The sequence below is a fragment of the Microcaecilia unicolor genome, chromosome 12, assembly GCF_901765095.1.
Source record: "Microcaecilia unicolor chromosome 12, aMicUni1.1, whole genome shotgun sequence".
Taxonomy (NCBI): domain Eukaryota; kingdom Metazoa; phylum Chordata; class Amphibia; order Gymnophiona; family Siphonopidae; genus Microcaecilia; species Microcaecilia unicolor.
In genome coordinates, this window is record NC_044042.1 from 81,603,493 (window position 1) to 81,623,588 (window position 20,096).

Here is a 20,096-nt window from a genome sequence, read left to right on the forward strand (position 1 = left end):
GTGAACAGTCGCTTCACATCCACCCGATCCATTCCACTCATTATTTTATACACTTCTATCATATCTCCCCTCAGCCGTCTCTTCTCCAAGCTGAAAAGCCCTAGCCTTCTCAGCCTCTCTTCATAGGAAAGTCGTCCCATCCCCACTATCATTTTCGTCGCCCTTCGCTGTACCTTTTCCAATTCTACTATATCTTTTTTGAGATACGGAGACCAGTACTGAACACAATACTCCAGGTGCGGTCGCACCATGGAGCGATACAACGGCATTATAACATCCGCACACCTGGACTCCATACCCTTCTTAATAACACCCAACATTCTATTCGCTTTCCTAGCCGCAGCAGCACACTGAGCAGAAGGTTTCAGCGTATCATCGACGACGACACCCAGATCCCTTTCTTGATCCGTAACTCCTAACGCGGAACCTTGCAAGACGTAGCTATAATTCGGGTTCCTCTTACCCACATGCATCACTTTGCACTTGTCAACATTGAACTTCATCTGCCACTTGCACGCCCATTCTCCCAGTCTCGCAAGGTCCTCCTGTAATCGTTCACATTCCTCCTGCGACTTGACGACCCTGAATAATTTTGTGTCATCGGCGAATTTAATTACCTCACTAGTTATTCCCATCTCTAGGTCATTTATAATACATTAAAAAGCAACGGACCCAGCACAGACCCCTGCGGGACCCCACTAACTACCCTCCTCCACTGAGAATACTGGCCACGCAATCCTACTCTCTGCTTCCTATCTTTCAACCAGTTCTTAATCCATAATAATACCCTACCTCCGATTCCATGACTCTGCAATTTCTTCAGGAGTCTTTCGTGCGGCACTTTGTCAAACGCCTTCTGAAAATCCAGATATACAATATCAACCGGCTCCCCATTGTCCACATGTTTGCTTACCCCCCTCAAAAAAATGCATTAGATTGGTGAGGCAAGACTTCCCTTCACTAAATCCGTGCTGACTTTGTCTCATCAGTCCATGTTTTTGTATATGCTCTGCAATTTTATTCTTAATAATAGCCTCCACCATCTTGCCCGGCACCGACGTCAGACTCACCGGTCTATAATTTCCCGGATCTCCTCTGGAACCCTTCTTAAAAATCGGAGTAACATTGGCTACCCTCCAGTCTTCCGGTATTACACTCGATTTTAGGGACAGATTGCATATTTCTAACAGTAGCTCCGCAAGTTCATTTTTTAGTTCTATTAATACTCTGGGATGAATACCATCAGGTCCCGGTGATTTACTACTCTTCAGCTTGCTGAACTGACCCATTACATCCTCCAAGGTTACAGAGAATTTGTTTAGTTTCTCCGATTCCCCCGCTTCAAATATTCTTTCCGGCACCGGTGTCCCCCCCAAATCCTCCTCGGTGAAGACCGAAGCAAAGAATTCGTTTAATTTCTCCGCTACGGCTTTGTCCTCCTTGATCGCCCCTTTAACACCATTTTCGTCCAGCGGCCCAACCGACTCTTTGGCCGGTTTCCTGCTTTTAATGTATCTAAAAAAGTTTTTACTATGTATTTTTGCTTCCAACGCTAATTTCTTCTCAAAGTCCTTTTTTGCCCTCCTTATCTCCGCTTTGCATTTGGCTTGGCATTCCTTATGATCTATCCTGTTACTTTCAGTTGGTTCTCTTCTCCACTTTCTGAAGGATTGTTTTTTGGCTCTAATGATTTCCTTTATCTTACTGTTTAGCCACGCCGGCTGACGTTTAGTCTTTTTTCCCTTTTTTCTAATACGTGGAATATATTTGTCCTGAACCTCCAGGATGGCGTTTTTAAACAGCATCCACGCCTGATGCAAGTTTTTTACTCTGCGAGCTGCTCCTTTCAGTCTTTTTTTCACCATTTTTCTCATTTTGTCGTAATCACCTTTTCTATAGTTAAACGCTAGCGTACTTGATTTCCTAGTTTCACTTCCTTCAATGCCAATATCAAAACCGATCATATTATGATCACTGTTATCAAGCGGCCCTCGTATCGTTACCCCCTGCACTAGATCATGAGCACCACTAAGGACTAAGTCTAGTATTTTTCCTTCTCTTGTCGGCTCCTGAACTAGCTGTTCCATGAAGCTGTCCTTGATTTCATCAAGAAATCTTATGTCCCTTGCGTGTACAGATGTTACATTACCCCAGTCTATATGCGGGTAATTGAAATCCCCCATTATTATTGTGTTGCCCAGTTTGTTTGCGTCCCTGATTTCCTTTAACATTTCCGCATCCGTCTGTTCGTCCTGGCCAGGCGGACGGTAGTACACTCCTATCACTATCCTTTTCCCCTTTGCACATGGAATTTCAATCCACAGTGATTCCAAGGAGTGTTTTGCTTCCTGCAGAATTTTCAGTCTATTTGATTCAAGGCTCTCGTTAATATACAATGCTACCCCTCCACCAATCCGATTCACCCTATCACTACGATATAATTTGTACCCCGGTATGACAGTGTCCCACTGGTTATCCTCCTTCCACCAGGTCTCAGAGATGCCTATTATATCTAATTTTTCATTTAGTGCAATATATTCTAACTCCCCCATCTTATTTCTTAGGCTCCTGGCATTCGCATATAGACATTTCAAACTATGTTTGTTGTTCCTAAGTACATCATGCTTAGTACTTGACAGTATTAATTGGCAATCTTTTGTCTGATTTTTATTGTTATTTAAAGATACCCGATCTACTACAATCTCTTTTGCAACCTCACTATCAGGATACTCTATCTTCCCTGTTATGGTGATATCTTTGAAAGATACCTTATCCCGAACCATGCTCTTTTGAGCGACTGTCGGCCTTCCCCCCATTTCTAGTTTAAAAGCTGCTCTATCTCCTTCTTAAACGCCGATGCCAGCAGCCTGGTCCCACTCTGGTTAAGATGGAGCCCATCCTTTCGGAATAGGCTCCCCCTTCCCCAGAATGTTGCCCAGTTCCTAACAAATCTAAAGCCCTCCTCCCTGCACCATCGTCTCATCCACGCATTGAGACTCTGGAGCTCTGCCTGTCTCTTGGGCCCTGCGCGTGGCACAGGTAGCATTTCAGAAAATGCTACCCTGGAGGATCTGGATTTCAGCTTTCTACCTAAGAGCCTAAATTTTGCTTCCAGAACCTCTCTCCCACATTTTCCTATGTCATTGGTACCCACATGTACCAAGACAGCGGACTCCTCCCCAGCACTATCTAGAATCCTATCTAGGTGACACGTGAGGTCCGCCACCTTCGCACCAGGCAGGCAAGTCACCAGGCGATCCTCACGTCCACCAGCCACCCAGCTATCTATATGCCTAATGATCGAATCACCAAGTACAACAGCTGTCCTAACCTTTCCCTCCCGGGCAACATTTGGAGATATATCCTCGGTGCGAAAGGATAATACATCCCCTGGTGGGCAGGTCCTGGCTACAGGAGTACTTCCTACTTCACCAGGGTGATGCTCTCCTTCTAGGAGACCTCCCTCCTCCAAGGTAGCACAGGGGCTACCTGACTGGAGGTGGGACTTCTCTACAACATCCCTGTAGGTCTCCTCTATGTACCTCTCTGTCTCCCTCAGCTCCATCAAGTCTGCTACTCTAGCCTCAAGGGAACGGACACGTTCTCTGAGAGCTAGGAGCTCTTTGCATCGGGCACACACATATGACACCTCACCAATTGGGAGATAATCATACATGTGACACTCAATGTAAAAGACTGGATAGCACCCCTCTCGCTGCTGGACTGCTGACTCCATCTTAGTGTTTTTTGAGTTTTTCCGTAATTTAAAACTTGCTAAAGTATTAAGGATATCAGCCTATCACTAACTTACAGTTCCTCCTTTAAACCCCAATCTTCAAATTCCGAAAGCACAAGCAAAATTTGTTCACTTACCAGAGAAATATCCTCTTCTCCCAGAACCTTGAGCAGAGGCCCCGAGTGGATCGGAACGGACCTGGGAGTCACTCTGGCGAAGGCTCCGAGGATATGCAGATGAGCTGCAAGTCCTCCACGGCACCTGAGAAGGCAACCGGTGGGAGAGCTGGGCACCTCTCAACCAAGAAAAGGCTTACCAGGGGTTAGGCCGAAGCCAGCATTCCTCCCCCTGAGGGTCACCTGATCCTGGCTAAGAAGTACCTGGTAGCTCTGGGTAGGTGGAGCGAAAGCCCTGGGTAACTGTGGCGAAGGCCCTGGGAAGGTCGGGGTGGATTTGGGAGTCACCCCGGATGCAGCTGTGAGGATATGCAGAACGCTGCAAGTCCTCCACAGCACCTGGTAGGAGCACTGTGCACCTTGAGCAGAGGCCCCAAGTGGATCGGAACGGACCTGGGAGTCACTCTGGCGAAGGCTCCGAGGATATGCAGATGAGCTGCAAGTCCTCCACGGCACCTGAGAAGGCAACCGGTGGGAGAGCTGGGCACCTCTCAACCAAGAAAAGGCTTACCAGGGGTTAGGCCGAAGCCAGCATTCCTCCCCCTGAGGGTCACCTGATCCTGGCTAAGAAGTACCTGGTAGCTCTACGTCAGTAGAAATCAGCAAAAGGAATAGTGTAATCAGCAGGGCTCTACCACAAAGGAACAGAAGGATGAGGAATGTAATAAACAAAACCTTTATTCTTCAAGACCTGACACAGCACTGTGTTTTTGGCATAAAGCCTACATCAAGGGTCTGTACACAGAATCACTGATGAACATTAAAGTGTCAGGATAACAGTCTTTAAAAAGACAAAATCCAAAAGTAGTGTGGTCAGCATGAGACACAGAATAAAGTGCTTTTTAGTAGCCGCCGCGTCGCTACGCAGACGTGTTTCCCTACCTGGACAATTGACTAGTAAAGAGCATGTCAAAGGAAGGTGCTCAAGAATCCATGCAGAGAACTATTTTAGTGTTTGGAGGTACTGGAGTTTCTTAATCAACTACTCAGTCCCACCTGCTCCCAATATAATTGGAGTACTTTGGACCACTGCTAGACACGGTTCAAGCATGAGCCTACCTCCCTCAGGTGTGGGCAAATGCAGCCATTTGCATTGCCACTCAGGTTCAGCACAGCCAGCAGGTCACAGCTCAGCAGATGTTGAGGTTGTTGGGCCACATGGCCTCCACTGTGCATGTCAACCCTGGCGGATGTCATTTTGTTCACTCTAAAATTGAAGCAGTCATTTCTTTGGTGGACAGTTTGAACCAATTAGACTCTGGGACTTCCATTCCAAATTCCTCCTCCACAGAAGATTGTGACCAATGATGCATCCCTATGATGAGGTGCTTATAAAAACACTAGTGGAACCATGCCCGTTTCCTCAGCAATGAAACAGGCCCTAGGAAGGTTGTCATGTAAGCTTTTTTTTTCTCTCTCCCCTGCCCTCCCCTCCATGTCCAGCAATTCTTCCCTCCCCTCCATGTCCAGTGATTCTCCTCTTCCCTGGCCTCCCATCCGTGCCCCTCAATTCTCTCATCTACTGTCCTCCCATCCCATCCATGTCCATGAATTCTCCTCTACCCTGCCCTCCCCTCCCTTCCCTCCCTCCTCTCGATGTCCCACGATTCTCTCCTCCCCTCGACTTGTACCTGAACGTTCTCTGGCTGGCTGGCTGGCTGGCTGGCGCTGGCTTCCGTTCGTAACATCCATCCTGACGTCAGCTCGCCTCCAGCGTTCCCTTCCCTCTGACGTCATTACGTCTTGAGGCTGGCTGACGTCAGGAGATGTTACGAACCCAGGCAGCCAGACATGGAACGTTGGAGGTTCAAATTATTATATAAGATAAGAATAGCCATACTGGGTCAGACCAATAGTCCATCTAGCCCAGTATCCTGCTTCCAATTGTGGCCAGTCCAGATCACAATTGCCTGGCAGAAACCCAATTAGTAGCAACATTCCATACTACCAATCCTGGGGCAAGCTTTGGCTCCCCCCGGGTCCATCTTAATAGGAGAGGACTTTTCCTCCAGAGACTTGTCCAAACCTTTTTTCAACTCAGATACGCTGTGTTCTTCCAGCAGCGAGTTCCAGAGCTTAACTATTCTTTGAGTGAAAAAATATTTCCTCCTATTTGTTTTAAAAGTATTTCCATGTAATTTCATTGAGTGTCCCCTGCTCTGTGTACTTTTTGAAAGAGTTCAAAATTGATTCACTTTTACCTGTTCTACACCACTTAGGATTTTGTAGACCTCAATCATATCCCCCCCTTAGCTGTCTCTTTTCCAAACTGAAGAGTCCTAACCTCTTTAGTCTGCCCTCATATGGGAGGAATTCTATCTCCTTTATCATTTTAGTTGCTCTTCTTTGAACCTTTCTAATTCTACTCTACCTTTTTTGAGATACTGCAACTAGAATAGAATGCAATACTCAAGGTGAGATTGCACCATGTAGCAATACAGAGGCATTATAATATTCTTGGTCTTATTTTGCATCTCTTTCCAAATAATTCCTAGCATCCTGTTTGCTTTTTTTGGACACCCATGTAGATGAGCTTCACACCGCTGTAGAAATATGGAAAATGGCTGGCAATTTGGCTGGTATGTAGTGAAAAACAGGTCAAGAGGATTTGAGGCTGACAACTAGGCCTCAAGAAGAAATCATATTATCTCTGACCCTGGATTTCACTGAATTGTTGCAAGACAGGATTGTGACAGCCTAAAAAAAATGAAACTGGCATATGGGTTAACTAAGATGAGCTGGCACAGAAAATGACAGCTGGGCCAGGCCATTTTGGGAAGATGCGGTTAGAGATATTCAACAAAAATAGTCATTTTCAGTAAAACAGGTGTAGAAAAACGGAACTTCGTGAGGAGCTGACCGAAACTGGAGGACTGAGAGGACATTGTGGTCGAAAGTGAGAAATTGCTAAATAGATTAGAAGAAATCAGTGGTGTTCCAACCCTAGCTGACACCTGGGGCGGATCGCCGATGCGTTCCCCCCCCCCCGCCTGGCGAAATGACACCTCTTCCCCCCCCCCAGCGAAATGACACCCCCCCTGGGTGCACGCCGCTGGGGGGGGTGCTGCGGCGCGCGCCTATTGCCCTGTCTCCGAGTTCGCAATTCGCATGTGTTCACTGCTCCCTCTGAGTCTGCCCCGGAACAGGAAGTTCTGGGGCAGACTCAGAGGGAGCAGTGAACACATGCGAATTGCGAAATCGGACAGACAGGGCAACAGGCGTGCGCCGCGGCACCCCCCAGCGGCGTGCACCCGGGGCGGACCGCCCCCCCCCCGCCCCCCCCCCCCCCCCCCCCCCCTTGGTACGCCACTGGAAGAAATTACAGAGAATTGCAAAAATATGACTAACAGGTGCTAATGAAAAAAATAGGACCTAAAAAGGGTATATAACCTGACATTTAGGACAGACTTTGGGAAAGCTCTCAGTACTTGTGACAAGACTTTGTTTCACTGTCTGAAATTCCCCTATGAGAAATGAAACTTGCTTATTGATCCTGTTGTAATTTGCTTGGTGAGTATAGTAACACTAATAATAAACCTTAAAGAATTGATTTCTCATATTTGTAGTTCTCTCTTAATTATTTAGTTTCTGTATTAATCAGAGCATGTGCACTGCTCTGCAGAATCAGGTCTAGGTATTACAGAGAATCAGACGTAATTCCCCATAATAACGGACACATTAGTGCAGCCTTGGGTGGTTCCTTCATTCCTAGATATTTGTAGGTGGACTACTTTACCGGGAAGGATAGAAACACCCTAAAACATTTACACCGCTCAGGAGACCCAGCTTCACATCAACCTCCTAGAGCTTTGGGTGATTTGGAATGCTCTAAAGGTTTTCAGTGATCAGCTGTTGAATCAAATTAGTAACATAGTATATGACATAGAGGCATATTTTCAAAACACTTAGACTTACAAAGTTACGTGGAGGGGCTTATCAAACGCGAACGCCCATCTCCATGGGCATCTATGTCCGAGAACGGGTACGTGAAGGGGCAGGACAGACCGTATTTTTGAAAAAAATGGCCGCCTATCTTTTTTTTTTTTTGATAATACGGTTTGTGCCCGGCAAATGCATCAGAGTTGTGCGGATTTGAGCTGGGCGGTTTCGTTTTTCAGCAATAATGTAAACTGAAGGCGCCCAGCTCAAAAACGAACAAATCCAAGGCATTGGGTCGTGGGAGGGGCCAGGATTCGTGGTGCACTGGTCCCCCTCACATGCCAGGACACCAACCGGGCACCCTAGGGGGCACTTGTAACGATAAAAAAAAAAAAAAGTAAAATACCTCCCAAGTCCATAGCTCCCTTCCTTTGGGTGCTGAGCCCTTCAGATCCCCCCAACACCCACTGCCCACAACTCTACACCATTACCATAGCCCTTATGGCTGAAGGGGGGCACCTACATGTGGGTACAGTGGGTTTTGGGGGCAGTTGGGAGGGCTCCCATTTACCACCACAAGTGTAATAGGTAGGGGGGGATGTGCCTGGGTCCACCTGCCTGAAGTCCACTGCACCCACTAACAACTGCTCCAGGGACATGCATACTGCTGTCATGGAGCTGGGTATGGCATTTGAGGCTGGCATATAGGCTGGAAAACAAAGTTGTTAAGGTTGGGGGGTTTTTGGTGGGAGGGGGTTAGTGACCACTGGGGGAGTCAGGGGTGGTCATCTGGTCATTTAGGGCACTTTTTGGGACTTGTTCGTGAAAAAAAAGGGTCTAAAAAAAAGTGACCTAAATTCGCGCTAAAAACGCCTTTCTTTTTTCGATTATCGGCCGAAGTCACCCATCTCTCCTCGTTCGTTCCCGCGACGGAGTGCAGTTGAAGATGCCCAAAATCGGCTTTCGATTATACCGATTTGGGCACCTTTGCGAGATGGGCGCCTATCTCCCGATTTGGGTCGAAATCTGGGCGCCCATCACTTCGAAAATAAGACTGATAGAGACATATTTTCAAAGCACTTAGATTTACAAAGTTCCATAGTAACCTATGGAACTTTGTAAGTCTAAGTGCTTTGAAAATGAGCCCCATGGTAACTTAGTAAATTGTTCTCATTCAAATAGTTAATCAGATTGCCGTGTATTATATAAGCAAGCAATGGGGTACAGGCTCCCACCCCTAGTGTCAGGAAGTCATTGGAATGTGGTACTGGGCCTCCCTTCATGGAATGAAATTCAGAGCCATATACCTTGCGGGCAAAGACAACAGTCTTGCAGATAGGCTAAGCAGGGTGATGCAATCACGTGAGAGGTCTCTTAATATAGTGTTTTCCAAGTCGGTCCTGGAGTACTCCCTTCCCAGTCAGGTTTTCAGGATATCACAATGAATATGCATGAAATTAATTTACATACACTGCCTCCACCATATGCAAATCTCTTTCATGCATATTCATTACAGATATTCTAAAAATCTGCTGGCAAGGGGGTACTCCAGGACTGACTTGGGAAACACTGTCTTAGTATGTCAGTAGCCTGCAAGATCTTCCGACAGTTGGGCACCCCCTCAGTGGATCTTTTTGCCACTAATCTCAACAACAAAGTCCATCAGTACTGCTCCAAACTTAGGTCACACGGCAGACTAGCATCAGATGCCTTTCTCCTAGATTGGGGAACAGGCCTCGTGTACATGAATCCTCCTATCCCTCTGGTTAGGAAAACTTTGTGAAACTCAAGCAGGACTGAGGCACCATGATCCTCATTGCGCCTTACTGGCCGAGGCAGGTATGGTTCCCTCTTCATCTGGAGAGTGAAATTTTTTCCATCCCTCATTACCCACATATCTTCTGCATCCCAATCCTCAATCCCTTGCTCGCACGGTTTGGATGTTCAAAGCCTAGGATTTGCATCCCTACATCTGCCTGAGTGTGTCTCCAAACTACTGCTGGCTTCCAGAAAAGATTCCATGAAGAGGTGCTATTCTTTTAAGTGGAGGAGATTTGCCATTTGGTGTGAGAGCAAGTTCCTAGTTTCTTTTCCTTGTCCTGTACAAAAACTGCGTGAGTACCTTCTAAACCTCTCTGAGTCTGGTTTAAAAACCCATCTCTGTAAGGGTTCATCTTAGGGCAATTAATTCTTACTATCACCATGTGGAAGGTAATCCCATAACTGTACAACCTTTACTTCTTCACTTCATGAGAGATTTGCTGTTGACAAAGCCCCCTGTCAAACCTTCAACTGGGACCTCAACATTGTCTTTATCCAGCAGATGTAAGCTCCTTTTGAGCCACTTGATCTGACCTGGAAGGTTTTGTTTTGGGTGGCAGCCACTTCAGCTCATGGGGTCAATGAGCTTCAGGCCCTAATAGTGAATTCAGCTTAGACTAAGTTTCATCATTATAGAGTAGTTCTCCACACACATCCTACGTTCCTTCCTAAGGTGGTGTCAGAGTTCCATCTTAAGCAATTGTTCTTCAAACATTTTTCCCAAAGCCTCATTCCTATCCTGACGAAAGAGCACTGCACACCTTGGTCTGCAAGCAAGCCTTAGCCTTCTATCTGGAGTGTACTAAAGCCCATAGACAGTCCATCCAGCCTTTTGTTTCTTTTGACCCAAACAGGGTGGGAGCAGCCATCAGTAAACGCACTTTGCCAGTTGGCTAGATGATTGCATCTCCTTCACCTATGCCCAGGATGGGCTGACTCTAGAGGGTCATGTCACAGCTTACATTGTCAGAACCATGGCTGTGTCAGTAGCCAATTTGAGGTCATCCTCCATTGAGGAGATTTGCAAGGCTGCAATGTGGTCTTCAGTCCACTCATTCACATCTCGCCACTGTGTTGCACAGAATTACCTGATGCAATAGCTGGTTTGGTCAGACAGTCCTACAGAATTTGTTTGGAGTCTAGAATTTGACTCCACCCTCCCAGGCCCATTCTTTTCAGTTCTAGCTGCACCTTCACAACAGGTTTTTTTTTTTCTGTTTGTTAGTTATTGGTCCTTGTTGGCCTTGCTGTTGGAAGTCCCTGTTGTCTGTTTTTGTTGTTTTCGGTGAGCCTGTTAGCTAGGTATCCCCACATGTGAGAAAGTATGTCCTGCTGTCCTCAGAGAACACCTGCGACAGGTGAGTAACTTCATTCTACTTGAAAACTGTCCACCCTCCATGTAAGTGAAAATGCACACTGGTGGTTCTTTAGGTTTGTGTGGCTATCAGAACTTATTTTGTTTTGACTGCAGTAGTCTGCCTAATGGGATAAGACAGCCTTGAGATCAGTTATCTTACTAAAATGTTGGGTTTTTGGGGGGTGGATTTCACATGTGCACTTCAGATATACATGAGTGATTACTGAAAGTTTGAAACTGTAGTACAGTATAGGATTTTGAAGCGTAATCACTTCCCTCCCATCCCCCCAATTCCAACCCTCCTGCATGCAGTATAGTCCACGTTTGTGCCATTTTGGTGATATGACATTTCCCAGAAACACTTTACCACCCTCTCTGTGAATTGTAGGATTGTATAGTGTCTGACTATCTTCTCTTTTTGTTGCAGTTAAGAATGGCGGATGAAGATACAGTGGAAGTTTATCAGGAACAGACAGGAGGAGTACAAAGAACTTAACCAGCAGCCTTAGCTGAGCATTCATCATTTGAGATTCTTTTTCATGCTTTATATGTCTAAAACTGTTCCATCTCAATGCCAATATAGCCATGAAGCTGTATCTAAAACTGAGACCAAGTATTTTTCTGCACTGAAAATAGTAATTTTGGGATGGGAATATTGAATTCTTCTAATGCAGTCTCGATTCTAGTCTTAATTAACCCTGTTTTTGGCAGACTGCTTTTATCTGCTTATAGAATGACTGAGCACACAATTTGTTTTGCTCAACTGATGAAATTCTTAGGGGGGTCTTTTACTAAAGCTTAGATCAAGTTATCTGCAGCAGGGCTCATTTTATTCCTATGGGCCCTACTGAAAATAACTCGAGCTAAGCTTTTGTAAAAGACTCCCTTAGTGCTGTATAAGTGTTCTTAAATATAATATACCTAAAGGGATTTTGCCCCCTTATTTGAACTTATGACCCAACCCCGCCCAACCTTTTTACTGCTTTCCTTTTGGATACTCTTTTCACAGAAAGATCCCAGCAAGGTTAGGACAGGACTTTGATGAAGACCAATGATTTTTGTAGGCTTGCTGAAGTAGAAAATTTAAGGGGTAGTGTTTTACTGTTCTTTTGAGAGGTTAATTCCATTGTCGACACTTACTTCCACTGCCTGAGTTTAATTTTCTCATTGGCGGCCACATTCTCTGAGTACAAGCAGGATAAATATGCTCATGGATGGGTGACATCATCCAATGGAGCTGGATGCTGGAAACACTTCCCAGTGTCCTTTTTAAAAGTGTTTGGAAGCAGCTCACCATGCATGCACGTGCCTTGGGTGACATGGGCCCAGTTAAGTCCTGTTTGTTGTGAATGTGGTTTTTTTTTTCATTCATCTCCACAGCTTGGGTCGATGTATTTTAATCGCAGGTTGCAGTGTTCTCTTAACTTGCCAGATTGAGTTGCTTCCTATTTCTCTTAGTCAGGTTTCTCAATTCTTACAAGTTTTCTTTGTTTTTCTGCAATCCACTAGGTCTCCTTAGGCCTCAGGCATCCAGTTGGGGTCTTTTTCACCATCAAACATTTTGGTATTGCCTTGATTATTTTTCCTACCATGTCCAAGAAACCTCCCATTAGTTTTAAGAAGTGTAACAGTACCAAGGATCTCTCAGACACCCATAATGGGTGCCTATAGTTGAAGGAGTTGGACAATAATTCACACTAGCCCCTATCAGACAGTGTAGGTAGAGGATGACTCACAATTCTCAAGACAGGAGTAGCAGTAAAAAAAGTCTTTATTAAGGCACCAAAGTGAGACCCAGCATGGGTCCGTGTTTCAGCAGACCAGCTGCCTGCTTCAGGGGTCACAGAACATGTATAAAAATATGTATAAAGCAAATTAAGTAACATGCATCTTTGAGCAAAAACTTTGATATATAATAAGAAAGGAGATACAAAGCATAGAATACATAAAACTGAGACCATGGACTGCATTACAAAAACAGCAATGCATAAGTATGATTAATATAGATTGTATGGTTTACTGTAGAAATGTAATAAAACATGTCGGGCTATAAGCCAAGAAACAGATAAAAGATGCTTACAAGTTCTCAAGAATGGTGTTAGACAAAATCCACAGGAACCTTCCTTGGTTGAGACACTGTTAAATGTATGGTGTAGGACAACAAACACTTGAAGCACATGAGCATGGTAACGTGGAGGGGCATAATCGAATGGGGGGGCGCCCATCTTAAGGGTGCCCATCTCTGGTGACGGCCCCCAGGAAGGGGCGGAGCCAACCGTATTATTGAACAAGATGGGCGGCCATCTTTCGTTCCGACAATACGGTTGGCGCCGGCCAAATCTCAACATTTAGGTCAACCTTAGAGATGGTCGACCTAAATGTTGAGATCGCCGGACTTAGAGATGGCCGGCCTCGGTTTTTGCCGATAATGGAAACTAAGGGCGGCCATCTCAAAACTGGTCAAATCCAAGCCATTTGGTCGTGGGAGGAGCCAGCATTTGTAGTGCACTGGTCCCCCTGACATGCCAGGACACCAACCGGGCACCCTAGGGGGCACTGCAGTGGACTTTCATTAATTGCTCCCAGGTACATAGCTCTCTTCCCTTGGGTGCTGAACCCCCCCCAAAACCCACTCCCCACAACTGTACACCACTACCATAGCCCTTATGGGTGAAGGGGGGCACCTACATGTGGGTACAGTGGGTTTCGGGTGGGTTTTGGAGGGCTCACATTTACCACCGCAAGTGTAACAGGTAGGGGGGGGGGGGGTGGGCCTGGGTCCGCCTACCTGAACTGCACTGCACCCACTAAAACTGCTCCAGGGACCTGCATACTGCTGTCATGGAGCTGGGTATGACATTTCAGGCTGGCATAGAGGGTGGTAGGGGGTTGGTGACCACTGGGGGAGTACAGGGAGGTCATCCCCGATTCCCTCCGGTGGTCATCTGGTCAGTTCGGACACCTTTTTGAGGCCTGGTCCTGAAAATAAATGGACCAAGTAAAGTCAGCAAAATGCTCGTCGGGGCCGCCCTTCTTTTTTCCATTATCGGCTGAGGGCGCCCATGTGTTAACCACGCCCTAGTCCCGCCTTCACTACGCGTCCGATACGCCCCCTTAAACTTAGGCCTCTCCTGCGACAGACTGCAGTTGAGGGCGGCCAAAATCGGCTTTCGATTATGCCGATTTAGCCGCACCTGAGAGAAGGGCGCCCATCTCCTGATTTGTGTTGGAAGATGGGCGCCCTTCTCTTTCGAAAATAAGCTGGATAGTAACATAGTAGATGACGGCAGAGAAAGACCTGTACGGTCCATCCAGTCTGCCCAACAAGATAAACTCATATGTGCTACTTTATGTGTATACCTGACCTTGATTTGTATCTGTCATTTTCAGGGCACAGACCGTAGAAGTCTGCCCAGCACTAGCCCTGCCTTCCACCACCGGCTCTGCCACCCAATCTCCGCTAAGCTTCTGAGGATCCATTCCTTCTGAACAGGATTCCTTTATGTTTATCCCATGTATTTTTGAATTCTGTTACCGTTTTCATCTCCACCACCTCTCGCGGGAGGGCATCCAAGTACCCACCACTCTCTCCATGAAAAAATACTTCTCTGAGGACAAGCAGGCTGCTTGTTCTCACATATGGGTGACGTCCAAGGCAGCCCCAGGTCCGGAAAATCTTCCTAGCAACAAAGGTTGCTAAAACCTTCAAGCGCACGGCCATCTTCCCACCCGTCGCGCGAGAGTCCCGCTTCAGTCTTCTTTTTTCCGCGGTCAAGAGCGGCTGTTTACGGCGGTTCTGTGCCCCAGATAAGAAGAGCCTTCGTTTTAGTCGCTTTTCGCCGTTTTGTTTTTCTTCTCCGTTGTGCACGAGCTGTTTCGTTTTTCTCAAAAAAAACAAAAAAAGGTTTTTTCCCTTAGTTTCTTTAGTTTTGCCCTCAAGTTTCCTTTCGTCGTCGTGTGCAGCCATTTTGGCCGCCCGTACGGGTTTTCTCCCTTTTTTGTGCCCTTCCTTTGCCACCATCGCAAATTTTGATTTTGCCGCCACTATTTTTCCATCGATGACATCGAGGCTCGCCAGCGGCTTCAAGAAGTGCACTCGGTGCAACCGGGTAATCTCAGGCACCGACCCTCACGCGTGGTGTATCCAGTGCCTTGGGCCCAACCATCGCCCAGACGCATGTAAGTTGTGTCTTAGCCTTAAAAAGTGGATACAAGTGTCGAGACAAGCTCAACGGGAACGCCTGTTTGGAGCTTTGCCCGGTACTTCGGAGTCGACAGCGATACCGAGGTCGGCGGCGTCGATGTCGGCACCGGAGAGTGCATCGACTTCGGGAGCGCAGGTAATGGCTATCCAGAGACCATCATATGCTGGCAGCAGTGAACCATCAAGTGGGTCTCCACCTGCCTCGAGGGCTCCTGCGGTACAGGCCCATCGGGACCGACCCCTTTCGGATCTGACCCTGAGGAGGTGTATGGATTCCACGTCCTACGTGCCTCGAGTGAAGGCAAAGAAGCACCGCCATCGGTCCCCTTCTCATCACGGTACCGAGAGCTCCGGGGCATCGAGGGAATCGGCACCCGTGATGCGTCAACACCGGGAGGACCGCTCACCCTCCATACAAGAGGTGTCGATGCGCCGGTCTCTGGACAGCCCAGTACCACCTCCTCCTCCTTGGCAGATTCTAGCCTCGACTCCTGTACCGACGCCACAGCTTTTATCGACAGGCACTCTTGACGAGCGCCTCCACGCCATTCTTCCAGGGATCCTGGAAAGGCTGCTGCGACCGTCTGTTCCGGTACCGGAGGTGCTTGCGCTGACGGTACTGTCAATAGATGTGGCGGCTGGCTCCCCCGCCTGTGGTGAGGCCCTCGACATCAGTGCCGCCTGCGGCATTGGCCTCGGCTGCCCCCCGAGTTGACTCAACGTCGATGGAGGGAGCTTCACCGCCGCCGGCATGGGAGTCAACTTCTCGGCATCACTATTGAGGACACAGCTCCTCGGCGTCGAGATGGGCTTGGCTTCGGACTGCAGTCAGAGAACTCCTGTCCTGTCAGATGAGGGCGGGACACAAGGAGGGAAAGCCTGAAGGGAGGCGATCTGCAGACTGCCGCTGCTGCGCTTCTTTCACATGGAGCGAGGTCGAGGTGAGGCGCTATGATTTGAATTCAGGGGGGCCCGGCCCGGTGGTGGACGGAGGGGGCGGGTGGAGAGGGGGGCGGCAATGGCGGCGGCGGGGGGGCCCCGGGGGCGGCCTTGTCCCGGGCCCGGCCCAGTCTCTCAGCGGCCCTGGTCAGCAAATCTCTCCTCATACATCTTGTAACGCAAATCCCATACCATTTTTGTAGCTTTTCTTTGCACTGCTTCAATTCTTTTTATATTCTTAGCAAGATACAGCCTCAAACTGAACACAGTACTCCAAGTGGGGCCTCACCAACGACTTATACAGGGGCACAACACCTCCTTTCTTCTGCTGGTCACACCTCTCTCTATACAGCCTAGCAACCTTCTAGCTATGGTCACCACCTTGTCACACTGTTTCGTCGCCTTCAGATCCTCAGATACTATCACCCCCAAGATACCTCTCCCTGTCTGTACATATCAGACTCTCATCGCCTAACACATACGTCTCCCGTACATTTCTATTCCCTAAGTGCATCACTTTGCATTTCTTCGCATTGAATTTTAATTGCCAAACCTTAGACCATTCTTCTAGCTTCTGCAGATCCTTTTTCATGTTTTCCCCTCCCTCCTGGGTGTTACAAATCTTAGTATCATCCGCAAAAAGGCAAACTTTACCTTCTAACCCTTCGGCAATGTCACTCACAACTATATTGAACAGAATCGGCCCCAGCACCGATCCCTGAGGCACTCCACTACTCACCTTTCCCTCATCCGAGCGAATTCCATTAATGGTGTGGAGTAAAATACACAGTAACCCACCTCAGATAAGTTGCTGCTCTGTGTATGGTGCATTATGTATCATGCATGTGTATGTGTACACAGCAAATGCACTGCTAGCTGTGAAAGAAAAATAGTCCCTGTTAGCTTATGTGGCAAACATTGCACTGCAGAGAAAAAACTAAAACCTAAGGGCCTCTTGTAGAAAGTTGCACTGCTGATTCTTGGTGCGGCAAATGAGAGGAAGCCCATTCAGTTCCTATGAGCTTCCTCTCACTTACTGCACAGGAATTGCTATCATGGCTTTGTAAAAGAAGCCCTAAGAGACATATCAAAAGGTGCTAAAAAATATACAAAAACTGGTTGTTATAAATAACCGGTTAAGAATTACCCGGTTCCAATGACCTCTAGGGCTAAAAAAGGAAGATGTCGTTACAGTAAGATAAAAGCATGCCAGAATCAATGCTCTAAAACATGTTCAGCTAATGGGGACTATTTTTCTTTCACAGCTGGCAGTGCATTTGCTGTGTACACATACACACACATCCTATATAATAATTCTCACCTCCAACGTTCTATTGGTCTTGCTGCCTGTGTTCGTGACTTCTTTACTGTTGGTCTGCTAGGCTCCATAGCACAGGCTGATGTCACCATAGCCATTGTGGCCACACCCCTGTGGGGCGGGGCTCTCCTGGGAGTGGGCAGGGTGTCCAGCCGGCTCGGTGCTCTGTGCAGCCTGCGGGTGTTGCAGCCCAGTCCGATCGCCCCGGAGTCCTGGTTCTGGAGAGCGCTGCAGCCATGGCACTGGCCGGAGGGGGCGGGGGTAGGGCACGTTGCTGGCATAGTCCGGGTTACAGAGCAGCGAGGCCCGCAAGAAGTAGACGCGGATCACGGCGCCGCTGGGGATGGCGATGGGAAAGAGAAGGGTGGGTGGCAGCAGCCATGCTGCCGTGATCAGGAGCCGCACCCGCCGCCGGCTCATCAGGCGCCCGTAGCGCAGCGGGATGAACACTCGGAGGGAAGGAGGGAGGGGGACCCTGAAACTCGGAGGGAGGGGACGACCCTGAAACTCAGAGGGAGGGAGGGGACAACCCTGGAACTCAGAGGGAGGGAGGGAATGACCCTGGAACTTGGAGGGAGGGAGAGAGGGGGGCCCCTGGCACACACTCTCATTCTCACACACACACTCTCTCTCTCACAGACACACTCGCACCCAGACTCACTCTCTCTCTGTCACACACACACACACTCGCACATTCACTCTCTCTCACAGAGTCACTCTCACACACACTCTCTCAAACATACACACTCTGAGGAAAACCTTGCTAGCCCCCGATTCATTTGTGTCAGAAACGGGCCTTTTTTTTACTAGTGATATATAATTTTAGTTTATTTATTTTATGTATTCTGCCTACACGTAGGCGGATCACAAATCAACATACACAATAAAAGTTTAACAAGAAACACATAGCAGAAAAATAATAAATCAGTTAGACAAACACAAACGCTTCAGTTTCATGCCTGTTCAAACAAATAGGTCTTCAGTAGTTTACTGAATTGAACCCTGCTCTTGCTGCACAATCTCAAATAGCCTGGCAATTTATTCCAAATTTGTGGGCCTGCTATTAAAAAAGCAGAATTCCATGTATTGGCATAGGTTACAGATTGCCTCCTAACATTTGTCAGATCTTTAAGGTCTGAGAATCTTCTCAGACCTTAAAGACCTGACAGGTTGATAATCTTGAATCACATATTTAAGATACTGGGGACTGCAATCAGAATATAGTGCCTGATGAATCAATCATTATACTTTGTACCGCATTTGGGAGTAAACTGGTAACCAAAGAGCAAATGAGAGGAGATACTGTCAGGCTTTCAAGGCAGAAATTCAGTTCGTGAGCCCTTGGGCCACCAGAGACAAGGCAGAACTCTGACAGAAACAGCTAGACTTCACCTGCGGTTGACCGCCGTTCCCCAGGAGTTGAGCCCCTGGGTGCAGGCGGCCGGCAGGACTTACAGGACAGGGCAGGCACTGGATACCAACTAGGCTGAACAGGGACTGAGGGTCAGAGGGGAAAGGAATATACATGGGCAGCCAGGCAGGAAACTGGGCTAGGACTCACAGACAGACAATACTACACAAAGCAGGAAATGGACAAGGTAAAGGACAGGAACTAAAAGCTGCCACGCAGCCACTGAAATAGGGTACAAATACTGACAGACAAGAGACAGGACTGAAAGCTGCAGAGCAGCCACTAAGCAAGAGACACAGACAAACAGAAACTAGACCAGGAATAGAGACCAGAAACAAGACTAGGGAAGTAAGCAAATAAACCTAAGCTAAACTACACACATATAACTAGAAACAGACAAGGAACTAAACAAGAAACCAGACTAGGCAGAAGTGCAACAAAGCACCAACAAACCAGGGACCTTAGACGATGAAAAAGGAAAATTCAGAAGGTTCCAGGTGATAATAACCCCATCAGCAGCAGGAATCATGAGGCAGTTACGGGTGAGGCTAGCTGCCAAACTTCAAACCAAGTCTGGAGGACTGGAATATCTGGACCAGAAAGAAAGTCTATGGCAGCCACCAGTTCTGGCCACCAGAGGGCAAGAGGAACACAAACCAAGACACAGGCAGAAAGCATACTGAAGCACAGAGAGGCTTAACACACACAGGTGCAGTATAGTGGAGTAATCTGAACCATGCTGGAAGCAGCCAGCACACAGAGACAGAACTAACTCAGGAAGAACAGACAGAAGCTGACCGCCAGAAATAAGGTGAGTCTGAAAGGGGTCACGACCACAATCGTGACAGATACATGCTCAAAGCGAGATATACCTGCCAATAAATGCAGAGGCATTCTGTATCACCTGCAATGACTGTACCTTAGGTTTTGACAAACCCAGGTATAAGGCATTGCACAAATCAGTGTGTGAAATCACTAAGCTCTATACCACAGTCTGAAAATCACAATGCAACAACATAGGTTTTGACCTCTGTGCGTCAGGCTTCTCACGGAAGCACAGGGTTTGTGAGCCCTTGGACCACTGCCTTGGAGCGGCAGTGGCAGGCAAAACCACTCCCAAACCAGAGGCAAGGCAGAACAGGACTGGAACCCCGGACTGGAGCAGCAGAGGCAAACAAGCTGGGACAGGCACAGCAGGGACAGCTAGACTTCACCTGTGCTTGACCGCCATGCCCCAGTTGAGCCCCTGGGTGCA

General features: G+C 47.6%; 1 protein-coding gene across 1 annotated transcript in view; it reads left to right on the plus strand.

Annotated features, from left to right (window-relative positions):
* LOC115481713 (small ubiquitin-related modifier 1-like) overlaps nt 1-13,035 on the plus strand; it is a 60,604-nt gene extending 47,569 nt beyond the window's left edge. Inside the window, exon 5 of the mRNA XM_030221052.1 lies at nt 11,397-13,035. Coding sequence (XP_030076912.1) covers nt 11,397-11,465 — 69 coding nt within the window. The 3' untranslated portion in view covers nt 11,466-13,035. The remainder of the gene's footprint in view (nt 1-11,396) is intronic.
* The last annotated feature ends 7,061 nt before the right edge of the window (nt 13,036-20,096 follow it).